The sequence below is a fragment of the Aspergillus welwitschiae genome (genome assembly GCF_003344945.1).
Source record: "Aspergillus welwitschiae strain CBS 139.54b unplaced genomic scaffold BDQ94scaffold_19, whole genome shotgun sequence".
Lineage (NCBI taxonomy): Eukaryota > Fungi > Ascomycota > Eurotiomycetes > Eurotiales > Aspergillaceae > Aspergillus > Aspergillus welwitschiae.
The window spans coordinates 49,068-64,104 of NW_020798713.1; the positions used below are offsets into that span (position 1 = coordinate 49,068).

At 52.8% G+C, this 15,037-nt stretch overlaps 6 protein-coding genes across 6 annotated transcripts; 3 read left to right on the plus strand and 3 right to left on the minus strand.

Moving 5' to 3' along the window:
- Positions 1-168: 168 nt before the first annotated feature.
- On the plus strand, positions 169-4,624 carry BDQ94DRAFT_179278 (ankyrin repeat-containing domain protein; the record flags this gene model as incomplete). The annotated part of the gene is made up of 4 exons (XM_026773330.1): positions 169-1,451; positions 1,521-2,453; positions 2,519-3,042; positions 3,104-4,624. 4 exons carry the CDS (start codon positions 169-171, stop codon positions 4,537-4,539), a joined length of 4,176 nt encoding a protein of 1,391 aa, XP_026625332.1. The 3' UTR covers positions 4,540-4,624.
- On the minus strand, positions 4,256-6,170 carry BDQ94DRAFT_145171 (NAD(P)/FAD-dependent oxidoreductase). Its single transcript, XM_026766588.1, has 2 exons — positions 5,617-6,170; positions 4,256-5,561 (listed from the first exon to the last, which is right to left on the minus strand). Exons 1-2 carry the CDS (start codon positions 6,151-6,153, stop codon positions 4,710-4,712), a joined length of 1,389 nt encoding a protein of 462 aa, XP_026625333.1. The 5' UTR covers positions 6,154-6,170; the 3' UTR covers positions 4,256-4,709.
- A 382-nt stretch (positions 6,171-6,552) lies between these two features.
- On the plus strand, positions 6,553-8,268 carry BDQ94DRAFT_145172 (aromatic amino acid and leucine permease). Its single transcript, XM_026766589.1, has one exon. The coding sequence runs from the start codon at positions 6,581-6,583 to the stop codon at positions 8,207-8,209; it is 1,629 nt and encodes a 542-aa protein (XP_026625334.1). The 5' UTR covers positions 6,553-6,580; the 3' UTR covers positions 8,210-8,268.
- A 520-nt stretch (positions 8,269-8,788) lies between these two features.
- On the plus strand, positions 8,789-9,620 carry BDQ94DRAFT_41751 (putative 2-haloalkanoic acid dehalogenase). Its single transcript, XM_026775715.1, has one exon. It carries the CDS (start codon positions 8,862-8,864, stop codon positions 9,582-9,584), a length of 723 nt encoding a protein of 240 aa, XP_026625335.1. The 5' UTR covers positions 8,789-8,861; the 3' UTR covers positions 9,585-9,620.
- Positions 9,621-9,632: 12 nt separating this feature from the next.
- BDQ94DRAFT_179282 (Zn(II)2Cys6 transcription factor) lies at positions 9,633-12,025 on the minus strand (the record flags this gene model as incomplete). The annotated part of the gene is made up of 5 exons (XM_026773331.1): positions 9,633-10,556; positions 10,607-10,777; positions 10,824-11,505; positions 11,559-11,843; positions 11,899-12,025. The coding sequence occupies 5 exons, from the start codon at positions 12,023-12,025 to the stop codon at positions 9,650-9,652; spliced, it is 2,172 nt and encodes a 723-aa protein (XP_026625336.1). The 3' UTR covers positions 9,633-9,649.
- A 544-nt stretch (positions 12,026-12,569) lies between these two features.
- On the minus strand, positions 12,570-13,926 carry BDQ94DRAFT_171081 (uncharacterized protein; the record flags this gene model as incomplete). Its single annotated transcript, XM_026771645.1, has 6 exons — positions 12,570-12,880; positions 12,947-13,017; positions 13,080-13,453; positions 13,510-13,577; positions 13,641-13,677; positions 13,747-13,926. 6 exons carry the CDS (start codon positions 13,924-13,926, stop codon positions 12,570-12,572), a joined length of 1,041 nt encoding a protein of 346 aa, XP_026625337.1.
- Positions 13,927-15,037: the final 1,111 nt, after the last annotated feature.

A 15,037-nucleotide genomic window follows, 5' to 3' on the forward strand; every position in this document is an offset into this window, starting at 1 on the left:
CCACCGCCTCGTATCAGTGGGGATAGTGTCAGCACTAGCGGTAGTGTGAGTGACGAGTGCGATGCGCACGGCAAGGAAGGGAAGTCCACATCCCGCCTTCATTAATGATTGACCCGGGCAACGGAAATGGTCCGATTGTGCGACACCGTCATCCTCTCTTGCACGATCATGGATTTACTCAACGATGACAGCGCGGCACTACTGCAGGAGGCCCTCGATACCCTTGATGAGGATCCGGTTGATGACTTGGACCCCCTTGATCTGGATTTGGACGACAGCGGAGCGAGCATTTCTCTCGACGACCTCTTGGACAACACGTCTGAGCCACCAGATCTCGACCCGCTCAGCTTGGTTGACGGCGAAGAAACCTATGATGGCCACAGCTCATCTTCGACAGACCTCTTGGAGGAGAAAGTGACGGCCATCCGAAATGGAGAGAATCCCCTAATGACCTCAGTGTCCGACTTCACCAGCATCCTCTCGCGAACCGGCATCCATGGACCTCGTCACCTGCAGACATACAACCTCAAGCGCCGCGCGGTCAAAATTGGCAGCGGGGGCCAATTTACAGTGTACAAGGAAACTCCAGGTCGATTTTTCGGCAACGAAGGGCTAGTGATCAAACGCGTCAAAGTGTTTCTGTCCCGCGAGGGCAGCGGCAGTTTTGCCTCCGGGTCCGACTATCGTAACCGACTACGATCTTTGGAGCTGGAAGTACTTGCTCTATCCAACCCATACCTCCGAAACCACCGCAATATTGCCAAACTCGTCGCCTGGGGCTACGATTACCCTTATCCTGATACCCCAGTTCCGGTCTTATTCGTGGAGGAGGCGCTCATGACTCTGACCGACCTTCTCAAAATTGACAACGAGAGGCTACTTGGGCCGCAACCATTAGATGTTAAGTATCAGCTGCTGCTGGATGCAGTCTCGGGACTCGAGGCGCTGCACCGGTTGCATATTGTTCATGGAGACGTCAAACCAGACAATATCTTGATCTACAAAGATACTGCAGGCAGTGATAATGTCCCGCTGTGTGCCAAGATCAGCGACTTTGGGGTTTGCGTCGATTTAGAGTCTTCGGAAGATAAGCTCACTATCGACAGCTATTATGGGACGGAGGATTGGCGGGCGCCTGAAGTTAGCGATTTGTCCCGGTGGGAGGGCGCTGCTTTTGACCCAGAAGTCATGTTTCGTTTCGACTCCTACAGCTTGGGATTGCTTATCTTATCAACCTTCATCAATCGTGGCGAACCAGTAAAATTGAAATCACCTGGGGAGGAGCCGATCGAGGTTGCTCTATTTATGTTGAGAGAAGATCCGTCCATCACTGGTCCACTTCGCATGCAAATCGGCAAAGCTCTGCGGCAGCTCCTGGCAACGGATCCTTGGAAACGCAGCCTGGCAAGTCCCGAACTGCTCAAGTTCGATAGTCCCGCATTTGCGTCCTGGTAATTTCAGATATTCTTCCCTATTTGATGTCCATCCTTGAAGGTCTGTAATGACTGACGCAATGCCAGGCTTGCAGTGGCACAGGATACTCGCAAGGTCACTGCTAATGTCGGCATCATTGATCCGGCGCACAACCAGGGCCCCAGGTTTTGGTATCGTCTGGATCCCTCCCTTCTTGCAGATCTTGAGCAGCAGTTTGCCGAGTCCCAGAGCGACCAATCCTTGCGGCATGCCGGTGACGTTCTGCTGGGTATGGCCCAGTGCATCACCGGAGCGAAGCCGTCGTATCTCGAACGCCTGCTCACCTACATCACCGAGGCTGCCCGGAGTGGCTATTCGCCCGCTCGAGCAGTATACGCGCAGGTCATGCACGCCCATGGCCAAATGCCGGCTTTCGATGAGCAGACACTAGATAAATGGTTGCTTCAGGCCGTATCTGAGGGGTACTTCTTTGAGAGGCCCTCGACTAGGGTCACGAAGGAGCAACTGCAAGCTGCAAGGCAAAGATATCGAGACGCAGGTGGCTTTTGTGCCGATCCCTTCACTCGAAAACCGACAATCCTAGCTATTGCCCAAGACAGGAGCAGAGCAGAAGAGTGGCTTACAGCAGATAAGAGGTTCGTTGATATTGATGGCAATACACTATTACATGCCGCAGCAGCACTGGGATCCATCGATGTTGTTCAATGGCTTGTTGGAAACTCCAAGATGCCAGTGGACGTGCCGAGTGACAATGGCGAAACACCGCTCTACAAGGCCTGTCAAGCTGGGCAGATAGACACGGTACACTATCTTCTGGACCAGGGCGCAGCTTCCTCCATCACGACTCGTAGAGAAAAGCTGACCCCCTTGCACTGGCTATTCATGTTTCCGGAGTCCTCTACAAGCGCGATTGCGACACGTTTCGTCAAGGAGGGAGGCGCCGACGTTAATGCTTTGATGGTTCCAGAGAGAACCGAGGAGGGTGCATACGCAGCGCGAAGAAACTTCATGGCCCATTAGTAAGTTTCTCAGTGGTTACCGTATGACCTTCATATGCCACTCGGTACTAACCAAAGCGTACAAGTCCTTTCGAACTACCGATGGGGACACCATTCCACTGGGCAGCCTTTGCTCGTAGTATCCCATCAATGGAGGTTCTGTTGGAGCTCGGCGCTGACATCAACGCCACGTATCATAATTCAGACACTGCGACAACTGCCCTGGGCCTTGCCAGTTGGTATGGAGATCTCGAGGTGGTACGATTCCTTCTATCCAAAGGAGCGAACGGCAAAGCAAAGGATGCACGTGGAAGGAACATGCTTCACCTGATGACCTTCCATCAGCCAGAGTATCATGGTCCTTTACGACAGGCATGGCATTACTGGATCCGACACGGTAGCTGGGATACTCATCTTCAACAGATGACAGATCTGGTCGCATCACTTACCCTGGCGGGCGCGAATATCGAGGACCGAGATGAGGTTTACCCTCGAACTACGGCAGTTGTAAGAGCGGCAGAAGATGGGGTCTGGAATGGAGGTGCTTTGTGCGCCTTAATAAACGCGGGTGCAGATGTTGATAGCCCTCGCGGCACTTCCAAGGATACTGGTGAGGAATTCACTTTTTGAAAGATAGCATCGCTTCTGAACTAACACCTATTTGGTTAAAGTTCTCCATCAATGGGCCAGGATCACAGGCCCGCGGCTTGCCTATACGGACTCATACCTCTACGTGCTGCAGGAAATAGTATCGGGGATGGCATGCCTGGACATCCGCAATGATTATGTTGAAGAGACCCCTCTTCACCTATTGGTCACGATCTACCATTCCGAGGAAGAGTTCAGGTCCGCTTGTGATATATTCTTTGCCCACGATCCCCCGCCTGATGTCAATCTGGGCGATCGGCAAGGGCTCACACCTTTACTGATCGCCGCAGATACAAACCAAGTAACGCAGGATCCTGAACAACGTGCAATTTATCTGATCTCCAAGGGAGCCGATCTCGAAGCCCGCACCAGAGAGAATAAGGATGTCTTCTGCCTTTTGGCCAATAACAAGACTTTGAGCGATCAGCAGAGTCACGATATCATTTGTCGCCTTTTAACGCATATGGCTACTCTCGAAGGGTGTAGTATCGCGCAGGTGTACAGAAAGCACTACCTCCCGCAGCGCGGTGCTCTCCTCACCCTCAGCACGGCGGCGATGGCGGGAAGAGTGAAAACCACCGCCCTCCTCCTTGATGTCGGTCTGGACGAGGTCATCAACAATGTGGTTAATCCAAAAGGCCCTGCTACAGTGCTAGACAATACTATTTCCTCAGCAGAACAAAGCCGACACATGCATCTCGATCTTCTGGCCGCATATAGTCCAGGGGCACCACGAGCCCGGGCCCTCGCCTCCCAGACGGTGTATGACCCGCGCCAGGGCCCGCCGGTGCGTGCTGCTGAGGCTTACTGGGGGCTACCAGACGTATTGCAACTCTTACGCGGCCGTGGTGCGAAACGAGCCTGTGAGCTAGTGCCATCCTCCCATCCTTCCCATGTGACCCTTGATCATCCAGACGTCTGGGATATCACCCATATGTACTGGGTTGGGTTCACCCCGGAGACACAGATAAACAGGGAACGCTGGGAAGTTGTTTATCAGCTTTCACGTTTTCCTTCGATAGGCTGGCGGGAGACGATCATTGACAGCCTGAGAGACATGTATGAGTCCGACACGTGGTGGCCAGATCTGGCCATGCTCGAAGCTAGCATTAACGTGATCAATAAGCATGAGAAAAACTTTGCTTCTGATCTGGTACCGACGTTGTCCACTGCTCCTTCCGACACACACACGGAAGTAATAGATGTCGAACTACTTAGGCAGATGCTTCGGATGCTCGTCACAGTAAGACATGGCGAAGATGATGTTCAGAAAACTGATGACATTGGAGACGCTTCCACAGCAATGAGTAGATGGATCAAGATCCGAGAGGGGCAAAAGTACGACCGCAGTCCCACGTCCTCGGAGGCGCTAATGATACCCGAAGTGAAACTCGTTTGGGAGGGCACTGAGGGAACCGGGTTCCGCCTGGGCCCGAAGCGAGTACGTCAGGTTGACTAGCAGCGGAAATTAAATATGCTTATGGACGAACATGCTCGAGTGTTATCAGGCCTTTGTAAGCCGCGTTGCAGAAGGAAATTCACGGGACACCCCAGTTGCAGTATGATACAAGGTCGGGTAGCTCATCTATATGCGCCAATATATACAGTCATAAATACCATAGTCATCGCTCAAGGCTTTGTCGAAGGAAAGTTCCCTGTGCCCAAAATATCTCCATCACTCTCCTGTCCGTTCATGGCGCGATGAATCCGGAATTGCGTCGTCTTGAACAGCCGAGGCATGGCTGTCTCTTCAAAGGGAATCTTCTCTACTACCATGCGCGCGAGCTCCTGTGCCGACCGCCAAATCACCGGCATGCCGTGGCCATTCAATCCAGCTAGGATGAACTGATCGTCCTTGCCGGGCACGGCTCCAATATGCGGGTTCGAGTCATACGAGTATCCCATGACACCCGTCCAAATCTGGTCAACCTTAGCCCCGCTATCCTCCCATCCACGGTACGTCCGTTGCATGTAATCATCGTAGTAGTCCTTGGCCGAGTCAATGAGAACGGTATCGTCAACATTGTTGTACCATTGCTCCTTGTGCGAACGGAACTTGGCGGCTGCTCCACCGACAACAATGCTACCATCGGGACGAGGAATCAAGTAGGATAGCGTGTTGTCTTCGGTGCGGTTGATGTAAGAATTGTTCAACAGTGGCGCAGTCTTCCCTTCGGGCACGGTGATCCGACAGCAGATTCCCTTGCAGGGCACAATATTTTTCTCGTATTCGGGAAGGAGGCCGGCCACGTAAGCATTACTGGCATGCACGACCGTTCCCGCGTGCATCGTGCCGCGGGATGTTTCAATAGTATAGCCACCCTCTGAGCCGGGGGTTATCGATGTAGCAGGGGTAAATGTTTGCAGATTCACCTTGCCCGTTGCGAGGACGGATTGGAGAATGTGTAGAATGAATTTGTATGGCCACATTGTGCCTGCTGTGAAGGAGGCGCAGGCTTTAGCCCCTTTGACGCCACAGATCTGTTTGGTCAGCATGCGCTAGTTTATTGATGTGACTATAATTGGTAGTACTCACTCCCTCCACGTTTTTCCCCGTGTAGAACACCACATCGTTCATATACTCCAGATCCAACGACTTCATGAGCTCATATGTGCCCTTTGCCTTCTGAGCCGCTTCTTCATTGCACCAGACATCGATGGACCGCGCCAGTGTGAAGTCACAGTCAATCTTCTCATCTTCAATGACCTTCTTCAGAGCATGCAGATTGGCAATCTCGAACTCGGCAATCTCTGCGCCAGCGCGAACACCTGCGCGGTCGACGTATGTTGGGATGTGGCCGTAGAAGTCCGGACGGAGATGCCCGCCATTACGTCCCGTGGCACCGGAGCAAGCTCCCCGGGCCTCTAAGATGGTAATGGACTTGACCTTCTCGCCGTGGTCACGCAGCAGATGGTATGCAGTGCTAGCTCCGGCGTACCCGGCGCCGATGATCACGATGTCCGCGTGATCAGGAAGCTGCTCAGTTGAGCGGTGATCGTGCAATTGGTGTGGCTCATTCTGCCAGAAACATTCGCCAGGATTGGGAACAGGGAAGCAGCCAGCTGTAGCCATGATGAGTGTGTGTACAGTCAGAAAAAAAAATGTGAAAAGCGGTTAAGAAAAGAAAGACTGGAACGCGACCGTGTTATTCTGGGCGGACGATAAGGGAGTCTTATCTGATGCTATCGCATCGCATCTGATTCCCACACCGGACCGGACTTGCCTATCGTGGCCTAGCGCCAATCTTATCGGTCGCGCCGGGGCTGTCCTGTTTGGGCAGTTGGGGCCGGTAGGGAGGAATGCACTGGGAGGGACAGTGACACGGTGAGGAGCAGGGCTTCACGATGGATCATCCCTGCGCTGGACCAACGGGATCATGCCGATTTGCAATGCGGGGGGTCGGGCATCAGGCATATACAAAGTCGCCCAATGCCAATCTCCAGATCGCATTCATAATTCTGGCCCAGGGTAGTTAATTCCTACACATCCCGGCCGCATCATGGACGGTTCCTTCAGTTCAGAGAAGAAGATCCCTCACCACTTGACCGATGAAGAGAATGGGGACCTTGAGGCCGTACCCGGCCACCTCGAAGAGGCCCAAGTCTTCCAGCAGGGCCTGCACCAGCGACATATTCAGATGATCGCCCTGGCAGGGACAATCGGCACAGGGCTGTTTCTAAGTTCAGGTCGCGCCATTGCTCATGCAGGACCACTGGGTGGTTTCCTGGCGTACAGCATCATGGGCCTGTTAGTGTCCAGCGTTGTGTTCGCGGTGGGCGAGATGGGTGCCTTGGTGCCGTTGGCCGGCGGCGTGATTCGCTACGCAGAGATCTTCGTCGACCCCGCCCTGGCCTTCGCCAACGGATGGAATCAAATATATTCCTACCTCGTTTCAATTCCGTCCGAAATTGTTGCTGCGGCGGTGGTGATTGAGTTCTGGACGACCATCAACAATGCCATCTGGATTACTGTTTTCGGATTGCTGATGTTGATCACGGCCCTGGTGTTTGTGCGTGTATATGGCGAGCTGGAATTTGGATTCTCCATCCTCAAAATCTTGCTTGTGATCGGCATCAACATCATGGCCCTCGTCATTACTTGTGGTGGCGCCCCAAACCATACCAGCATTGGCTTCCGCTACTGGCGCGATCCAGGTACGTTTGTGCAATATCTCGGCATCGGAGGCTCCTTGGGACGGTTCCTTGGATTCTGGACAGCCCTGAACAGCGCGCTCTACTCCTATTCCGGTATCGAAAACATCACGATTGCAGCCTCCGAAACGCGGAATCCACGCCGATCCATCCCCATGGCCGCTCGTCGCATCTTCGTCCGAATCCTCCTCTTCTACGTATTGACAATCTTCATGATTGGGCTGGTGGTGCCCTCCGACGACCCCAACCTGCTCGGCTCCTCCGGCACGGCCTCGGAATCTCCCTTTGTCATTGCGGCGCGCAATGCGGGCATTAAAGTGGTACCATCGATAATCAACGCGGTGGTGCTGACATCGGCTTGGTCATCAGGTAACTCGAACATGCTGGGCGGATCGCGCGTAATCTACGCCATGGCAGCGGAGGGCCACGCACCGGCATTCTTCATGCGCATGAACCGCTTCGGCATCCCATATGTAGCGGTGGCACTGCTGGGAATATTCATGGCGCTGGGATACATGACGTTGTCCAGCTCGGCCAGCACGGTTTTCACCTGGCTGCAAGACATTGTGTCCATCGCCACGCTGGTCAACTGGGGAATTATCTGCATTGTGTACCTCCGGTTCTACTACGCATGTCGCAAACAAGGGATTGATCGTCACAAGGAACTGCCGTGGGCAGCGCCGTTCCAGCCGTGGAGTACATGGATAACGCTGGTTCTGTTTTGCCTGTTGTTTCTGACAGGTGGATATGAGACGTTTATTCACGGCCAATGGGATACCGAGACCTTCATCTCGTCATACTTGAATGTTCCCATTATTTTTGTGCTTTACTTTGGGTATAAGTGGTGGATGAAATCAAAGATCATCCCGCTTGAGGATGTGCCAGTGCGGCCGTTCATCGAGCATTACCAGAAGAACCCGGAGCCGGAGCCAAGGCCGAAACGGGGATTGCGGCGATTGAATATTCTGTGGGAGTAATTGTACATATAGGTGATTTTATTACGTTCAATAGTATTCTGTATTTAGCCGGCATACATCATGATGTCTTTCCTCTTTCTCTGTTTTGGAACAATGGGACTATATATATTATTCACTATAACGCGACTTCCGCCACACGCATACAAAATACTGGATCTCCGAGTTGCATTCTAGCAGACAACCATTGAGGATCAAACTACGTAGTAAAATCCCATTGTACATGACTTGAGCTACTACGATCAATAATGGTTGGAAAGGGTTCTGAATCCAAAGGCTGCTATCAAAGTGTGGTGTCAGCACGATAACCAGGCCGGCTATCAACACGCCTTATCAACACGTTATCAAGTATCAGCTCCTGGTCGCATATCGTCAATTTCCCCTGACTTGACATGCGCTTAGACCTGCTCTAGTCTCCGTCTAGCGCCTGTCAGCTGTATCTCCAAATGCGACCGGCCCGGCCTACTAAACTGGGCCAAGTTGATGCCCAGATGCCCGGTATCGGCGCCCGTCCGCCACTTCACTATTTGATGCCACGACTTTCCCCGCGATAACGCGTCTACCCCTCAATAACCGCGATACCACAAACACACACGCACACACACACACACACCTCCTCAATTCCCTCTCCATCTCACACACACACAACACCAATATGCCCAACCACGTCGTATTCGACGTCGTCGGCACCTGCGTGTCCTTCGATGCCTTCTACGACACCATCGAGCGCACCCTGGGCCCGCAGCTCCAGGCGCACCACATCACCGCCCAAGCCCTCGGGTTCACATGGATGACCAACGCCGAGCTGCAATTCACCTTTCTGTCCATCTCCGAAAGCTACAAGCCATACAAGATCGTCATCACCGAACTCTTCTACCAAACCCTCGCCATGATCGGCATTTCCGACCCGCACAGCTTCGCCACCCCCGAGCAACGCGACGCCTGCGTAGCTGGATACGCCGCCCTCGAGCTGCGCCCCGGTGCCCGCGAATGCTTCGCCAAGCTCCGCGACGCCGGGTTCACGGTCTGGTGTTTGACGACGGGTGATACGCAGCGGGTCCGCGGATACTTTGAACGGGCGGGTGTGGACATGCCGTTGGAGAATTTCCTCAGCTGCGATACGGCGGGCGTGGCTAAGCCGGCGCTGGCGGCGTATCGGCCGGCGTGGGAGAAGTTGGGTAGTGAGGGTGGGCAGAAGTGGTTTGCTGCGGCGCATCTGTGGGATGTGACTGCTGCTACGAAGGTCGGGTTCCGGGGTGCTTATTGTACGGTTTATGAGAAGCAGGGGGCCTATAAGGTGTTTGATGCGCCGTTGGATGTGGTGTCGGAGACGCTTCCGGAGATGGCGGAGAAGATTATTGCTGCGTCTAAACAATGAAATAATGCGTTATGAAATAAGTATATTACAGGGTTATCGTAGTGTTTAGTGTAGTACAGTGTAAGTTATGGAAGATCAACATGAGTCCAGATCGGATCCAGGCTCGATCCGGCCAGGAACTCTTCCAGCACCTGCGTCTCGGTGCGAGTGGGCCAGGTTGCGGAGGGGGATAGATTGGCACCACCAAAGATGGAGAGATCCAGGGCGGGATCAAACGGGGGAAGCTGCTCCATCCCATCCAGCGGAACCGTCCATGGCTCGACCGTGTCCGGGTGCGGTGGGGCCGCCTCGGATGCAGGCTTTTTGCATGTTGTGCCCCAATTGCGAAAGGCTTCGTAGTCGGACACCAGTCCAGTCGATTCTGCCGCGGGTTCGGGTCGTTGTGCTACTGTATGAAGACGCGCCAGAGATCTTTCCAGTGCCTCGAGCAGAGATACTTCCGACCGTGCAGAATCACCTGCTGCTGACATCTCCCGGAGCAACACAAGTCCCTCGCGCATGGGCTGTCGCAAAGCATCCGATAGATTCTGCACGGAGAAAGCGATCAAAACCAGTAAGGCGGCCCGACACGCGCTATACTCCAGGTAGGACGCTCGTGCCAGTCCTGGCCCGTGATCGCGGAGCTGGCGACAGATATCCAGCGCCTCCTGGGCAGCCTGGATGCAGTCGCCGATGAGACTGTCGCGGTCGGAAGGCTGGAAGTACGTTTCCTCTGAAGATGATTGGGGATTTGCATTCGGGTGGCTAGGAGGCTCCTTGCGGAGGAGGAACGGGCGGCCGATAAACATGCGCAACAGACATGATTCCAGACACAGGTGCATGACGGCGCGATTCGGCTGGTGTCCCGGCTGAACTGAGTTGACAAGCGTGTCATATTGGCTTGCCCACCAGCGGTTCCAGGATTCCTTGCGGGCTATTAGCTGGCCTATGATGACGGGCAGTCCGGCGGGTTGAGCGTGCCTGAGACGGGAGCTGTACGATAGTCAGCATCGATGTCACTACGAAGAGGAAGGGTGTCTGACATGTCATGGAGGAATTCCTCCAGCCAGTCCAGCATCCGGATTGAGATGACTGCACATTGCGAACTCCAGGTGGACTGTGCCTGGCCCATGTCTCCGCGAGCATGAGGAAGGTCTGCATCCACATCTCCGCGATGCACAGACAGAGGTCGTCCGTGAAAGATCGAAATCAATCTAATTTTCATTAGCGAGCGTCACAGCAGTGGTCCAGATGGCATACCTTTCCAGGGAATACGCCGTCCACCAGACGCGGTTCCGCGTCTCCATCATCACCGCACTGAACGCATCCCGACGGCACTTGCGATGCATGCCGTTCTGCATAGCCAAGCGCACTGCCAAATTAACGTAGATGTAGCCAAGCCCAGAGGCATCGACCGGAAGGGCATAAAATCCAAGTAGCAGACATGCTTGTACACTCTCCAAGCAGGACAGCTCGATTATTTCCGGGAGTAGTCGGATGGACTGTTCGTAGAATCGCACCCCGACATCTTCTTCGGAGAAGGACGGCGTCTGATTTTTGGGATCTCGGTCGCTAGGAGACTCCAAATGGGCGTACTGAGTTCCGATGGCCAGCACAGAGAGAAGAATACTAGCGACCGCAGCAGCCGTATCCCCAAGGCTCGCGGGGTCGGTGTACAGTCGGTGCACGCGATCCAATAGCCAATCCTCTTCTACGAGAAACCAATGTGTCGCGGCATATTTGAGAAAAGTCTTGACAAGGAAGCCAGTTATTGGACGAGGAGGAAAACATGCCAGGGCAGCTGATAAATGCTCATTGGTCTTGAGGTGTTGAGCCCGCCAGTATCCTGAAACACGATCGGGGCTCTTGGTCCGCATGCGACTCTGGATGCGCTGCTTGATGCGCATGGAAAAGTTCCAGTAGGAGAATTCTCCGGAGAAGTCTACGATGGCTCAGTAATCATTCCAACATGGGTACGGCAAGAGCAAGACGCACGCGTAGTGGTGTCACCCACCGGGTCGATAGTACAATCCTCTTCTTCCAGAGCCAGTCCAGCCGGGCTGGTCACTTCTGGATGATCTGAGGTTTTGCCGGTAGTGAAGGAGTTTGCCAGACGGGCGAGGTTCTTGGTGTCTAGCGCGATGCCATCAATCGTGTGCTTCAAGATCTGTTCCATGTATCTGCATCGATCCAGCAACTCTTGTACCTCCGACTTGGCTGGCCGTGTTCTGCAGTGAAGGGTTAGTTTGCCGCTGTGCTCAGATGGCAAGGAGCACTCGCCTAGGGACGTAAACGCGAAAATCTCGGGCGCGCGACGCGAGGGCTTTGGATTCACAAGGACGCCGGAAGTGGGCACATCGACGACAGGGGATGCCTCCTTCGCATTTTTCCTTCAAGCGGCGGCATTCGTCGCATCTGGCAATATACTGAGTGAGCAAATTATCTGGGGCATAAATGTACATGTGGATGACTTACGCCCGAGCCGATCGACGACCTTCTGCCATGGGTGGTTGATAATATTCTTGACTGAACACTACTAAGACGGGGAATGAGGAGGCGAATGTGTCAAAGCACCAAGAGACAGGCTATATCAGGGACATATATTCTATGAGCTGGTCCGATGCTTCTCCGCACACGATAAGCTGCGATAGACAACCCCCGCAAGGGCCTTCCTGCTGACCGGCACTTCTTTCGCCGCGGTTGGTCTGTTATCGCCGCCAGTGGGTCGGCTTAACATGCAAGATAAGCGGTTCCCCACAAGCTGTGCTTCTCCTCGTCCTTCTAATATGATTATGTTTGTTGAGAACAGATGACTGGATATCCGGCTAATGCAACTAAAGTTCATTACTATATTCTAGTGTGTTCGAGATTATATAATTAACTTCTACTAACACGTGTAAGGGCATCGGAGCATCTTCTCTTCCTTATCGGTTGCTGCGGTCACTTATGCGGAGGATTCGCGCTATTATAAGCGACCGAGTCCCTCGGCCTCTCAAAAGCAGCAGTTTAGCATTCCGTGCCTACAGTAGTCGCCGTTGACAAAGGCGATGGTCTCCCAACATAAGGGGCCGTCTGACTCGTCATGGTGGAAGGCTTGTCGGTGTGACTGCTATTGACTCGCACAGTTTGAGTGAACACAATTTTGGACTGTTCTACCTCTGCCGATTCAGTTTGTGACGGTCGGGATAGCACGCGGTGCATTCTGACGCGCAGCCGTGTGAAGGCAAGAAACAATGGGCGCATATTCGAGAGACAAGAGGCTGTAATACCCACGGCGGGCTCAATGCAGGTCCACACACTGGCCGGTACTTGGTCATCTATATGAGGGTGCATGAATGGTCAGCTGGGCCCATAAAGCTGGTCGAGGCTTATCTTATTCTTACAGGTAATATCGTCGCCGGATTTTGAAAGCTCAATTAGTGTCACTAGGCGTACAATGTCAAAGGCAAGCGTCCTGGGGAAGGTATATCCATGTCAGCAACAGTAATGCGAACAGCCAGGAGCGAGGATGCTCACAAAGCACCGAGACAGAAGATGCCGGTGAGCATGATCTTCTGGGCACGCGGCACCTGAAGGTTCCAAACGTATTTCATTGGTAGCGCCAGGATGACGGCGTCAGTCACGATGTTTGGAATCTGGAGCCCGTAGTAGAACTTGGCCAGATCGATGCATCCGCCGGGGATAGTCGGGTTCCAGAGCTTCTCCAGCGGAATACAGACGACTCCCCCAATCAGACATACGCCAAAACACCACAGGATAACAGTCGCCCCGACGGCATTAGCCGCTAGTATCATTGGTCGGATGGAAAAGATTCGTTTGTATAACGCGAGGATGGAAAGCTTGGTGAATGCAATGCATAGTGTATAGAGAAAGCTGCCACTGGCTAGAGTCTTCGTGGAATGTCAGCTCAGTATCCCAAGGGCACAAGCTGAGTAAAATCGCCAACCTTTAAATACACTACCAAGTTCGATGGAGGAACGTAGACGATGTGAGTGCCCAGTCCGTTATACAACACTTCCATTTATCAGTTGGGAGGGCTCGAGTGTAGTTGTCAATCTATCTGGGAGGATTACGCACAGACAACTCCAGCCAGTGACACTGCGTATTCGAAAAGCTGCCGCCAGCATCCAGTGTCAGCTGTACTCGGACGAGGTTTGAGGAAGTTCGGTGAAACAGGACATACTAATGCCACGATAATCAAGTAATCGTCGAAGAAGACCTTGGTGCCTGTGATCTTGCGACAATAAAGACGCAGGCTAACCGACACCGTAGAAAGGATCAACGCGAAGCAGGTCGCAGTAATCACAACATGCCGCAAATTATCATGGTCGTATCCAAGATCGCCAGTCCCAGGTGCTGCCATCATGAGTGGAAGTCAGCTGTGACAGGACGATTCTATCACCTGTTAGCAGAGCATGGTTTGCCTTGGAGACCATGGGCAATCCCAGGCTAAAAGAATGTCAACCCATGTGTGTCAGGAGGTTCGATGAGACGTAGATCGGCATTGCCATCGCAAAGGTACTGATCGATGTCATCGGTGGTGATATAGAATGTCTGCTGCAGCGTATTATTGGCAGCCATGGTAATTGAGACAGCCACCCGCTGATCGGACCAGGTAGCATGTCAGAATTGACGGCGCCCTCGCCAAAAAGGGCAAATTCTGCATAGCCTGTCAGCTGTCGGTAGTTCCCACTCATCAGTTGGCCCCCTTGCAGGAAAGCCACGCTCAACAATTCCTGGTCAGTGGTTTGCGGACCTGTCACATTGCCTACCCAGTGGACTGGCTAGTATCATCAGCAGCCGAACACCTCACTCAAACTAAAGCTCTTTTATGGTACGTGAATCAAGGAAGTGGCAAAACATGATGGGAAAGGAAGCGCTTTGTACCAGGACAACCCTACAGTGCAAGTGAGGCTAGAGACATGTTGTCGGGAGCGAGTCTGACTCTGGCAACCTACTATACAACCCCACATTGCGCCTTGTTCTACCCAACGTCGATCTTCTTATTCCCCGCTTACTGCCAAGAACGGCAAGCAATTGGCTGTCATAAAGAGGTGCGTTATCTTACACAGTTCGTTTATCCCAGATGCCTGCGACATGACCCTTTGGCAGGTGGTGTATTGAGAAACCCAATAACCAAACCAAAATTTGATCATATATGACAGAGAACATGATAATTTTCAGGTTTGTATTGAATACCTTACCACTAACAGTTTTGGCCATTTCGCATTAGTAAACACATAGTATATATATAATCTTGGTCGCAAAGAAATGATCATATTGGTTCCATTGAGGAATAACAATATCAAGACCAACTAAAATAATACTAATCAAGTACCAGAGTGGCTTTACTTGACTATCGATCTTGCTATCTTGACTTGTTGTTGACATTCAAGTTAAAGGAGATAAGATATAATTATCAGGTTACGCCACACCGTACAGGGCTCTTACAATGCTATTTTCTTAGAGGGGTG

Excerpts from the sequence above, each read along its gene's own strand:
- BDQ94DRAFT_145171 (XM_026766588.1), bottom strand. The coding sequence starts at position 6,153 with ATGGCTACAGCTGGCTGCTTCCCTGTTCCCAATCCTGGCGAATGTTTC. Across the intron at positions 5,562-5,616 it reads CGGGGAAAAACGTGGAGGGA|ATCTGTGGCGTCAAAGGGGC; the intron begins GTGAGTACTACC and ends CTGACCAAACAG.
- BDQ94DRAFT_145172 (XM_026766589.1), top strand. The coding sequence starts at position 6,581 with ATGGACGGTTCCTTCAGTTCAGAGAAGAAGATCCCTCACCACTTGACC.
- BDQ94DRAFT_41751 (XM_026775715.1), top strand. The coding sequence starts at position 8,862 with ATGCCCAACCACGTCGTATTCGACGTCGTCGGCACCTGCGTGTCCTTC.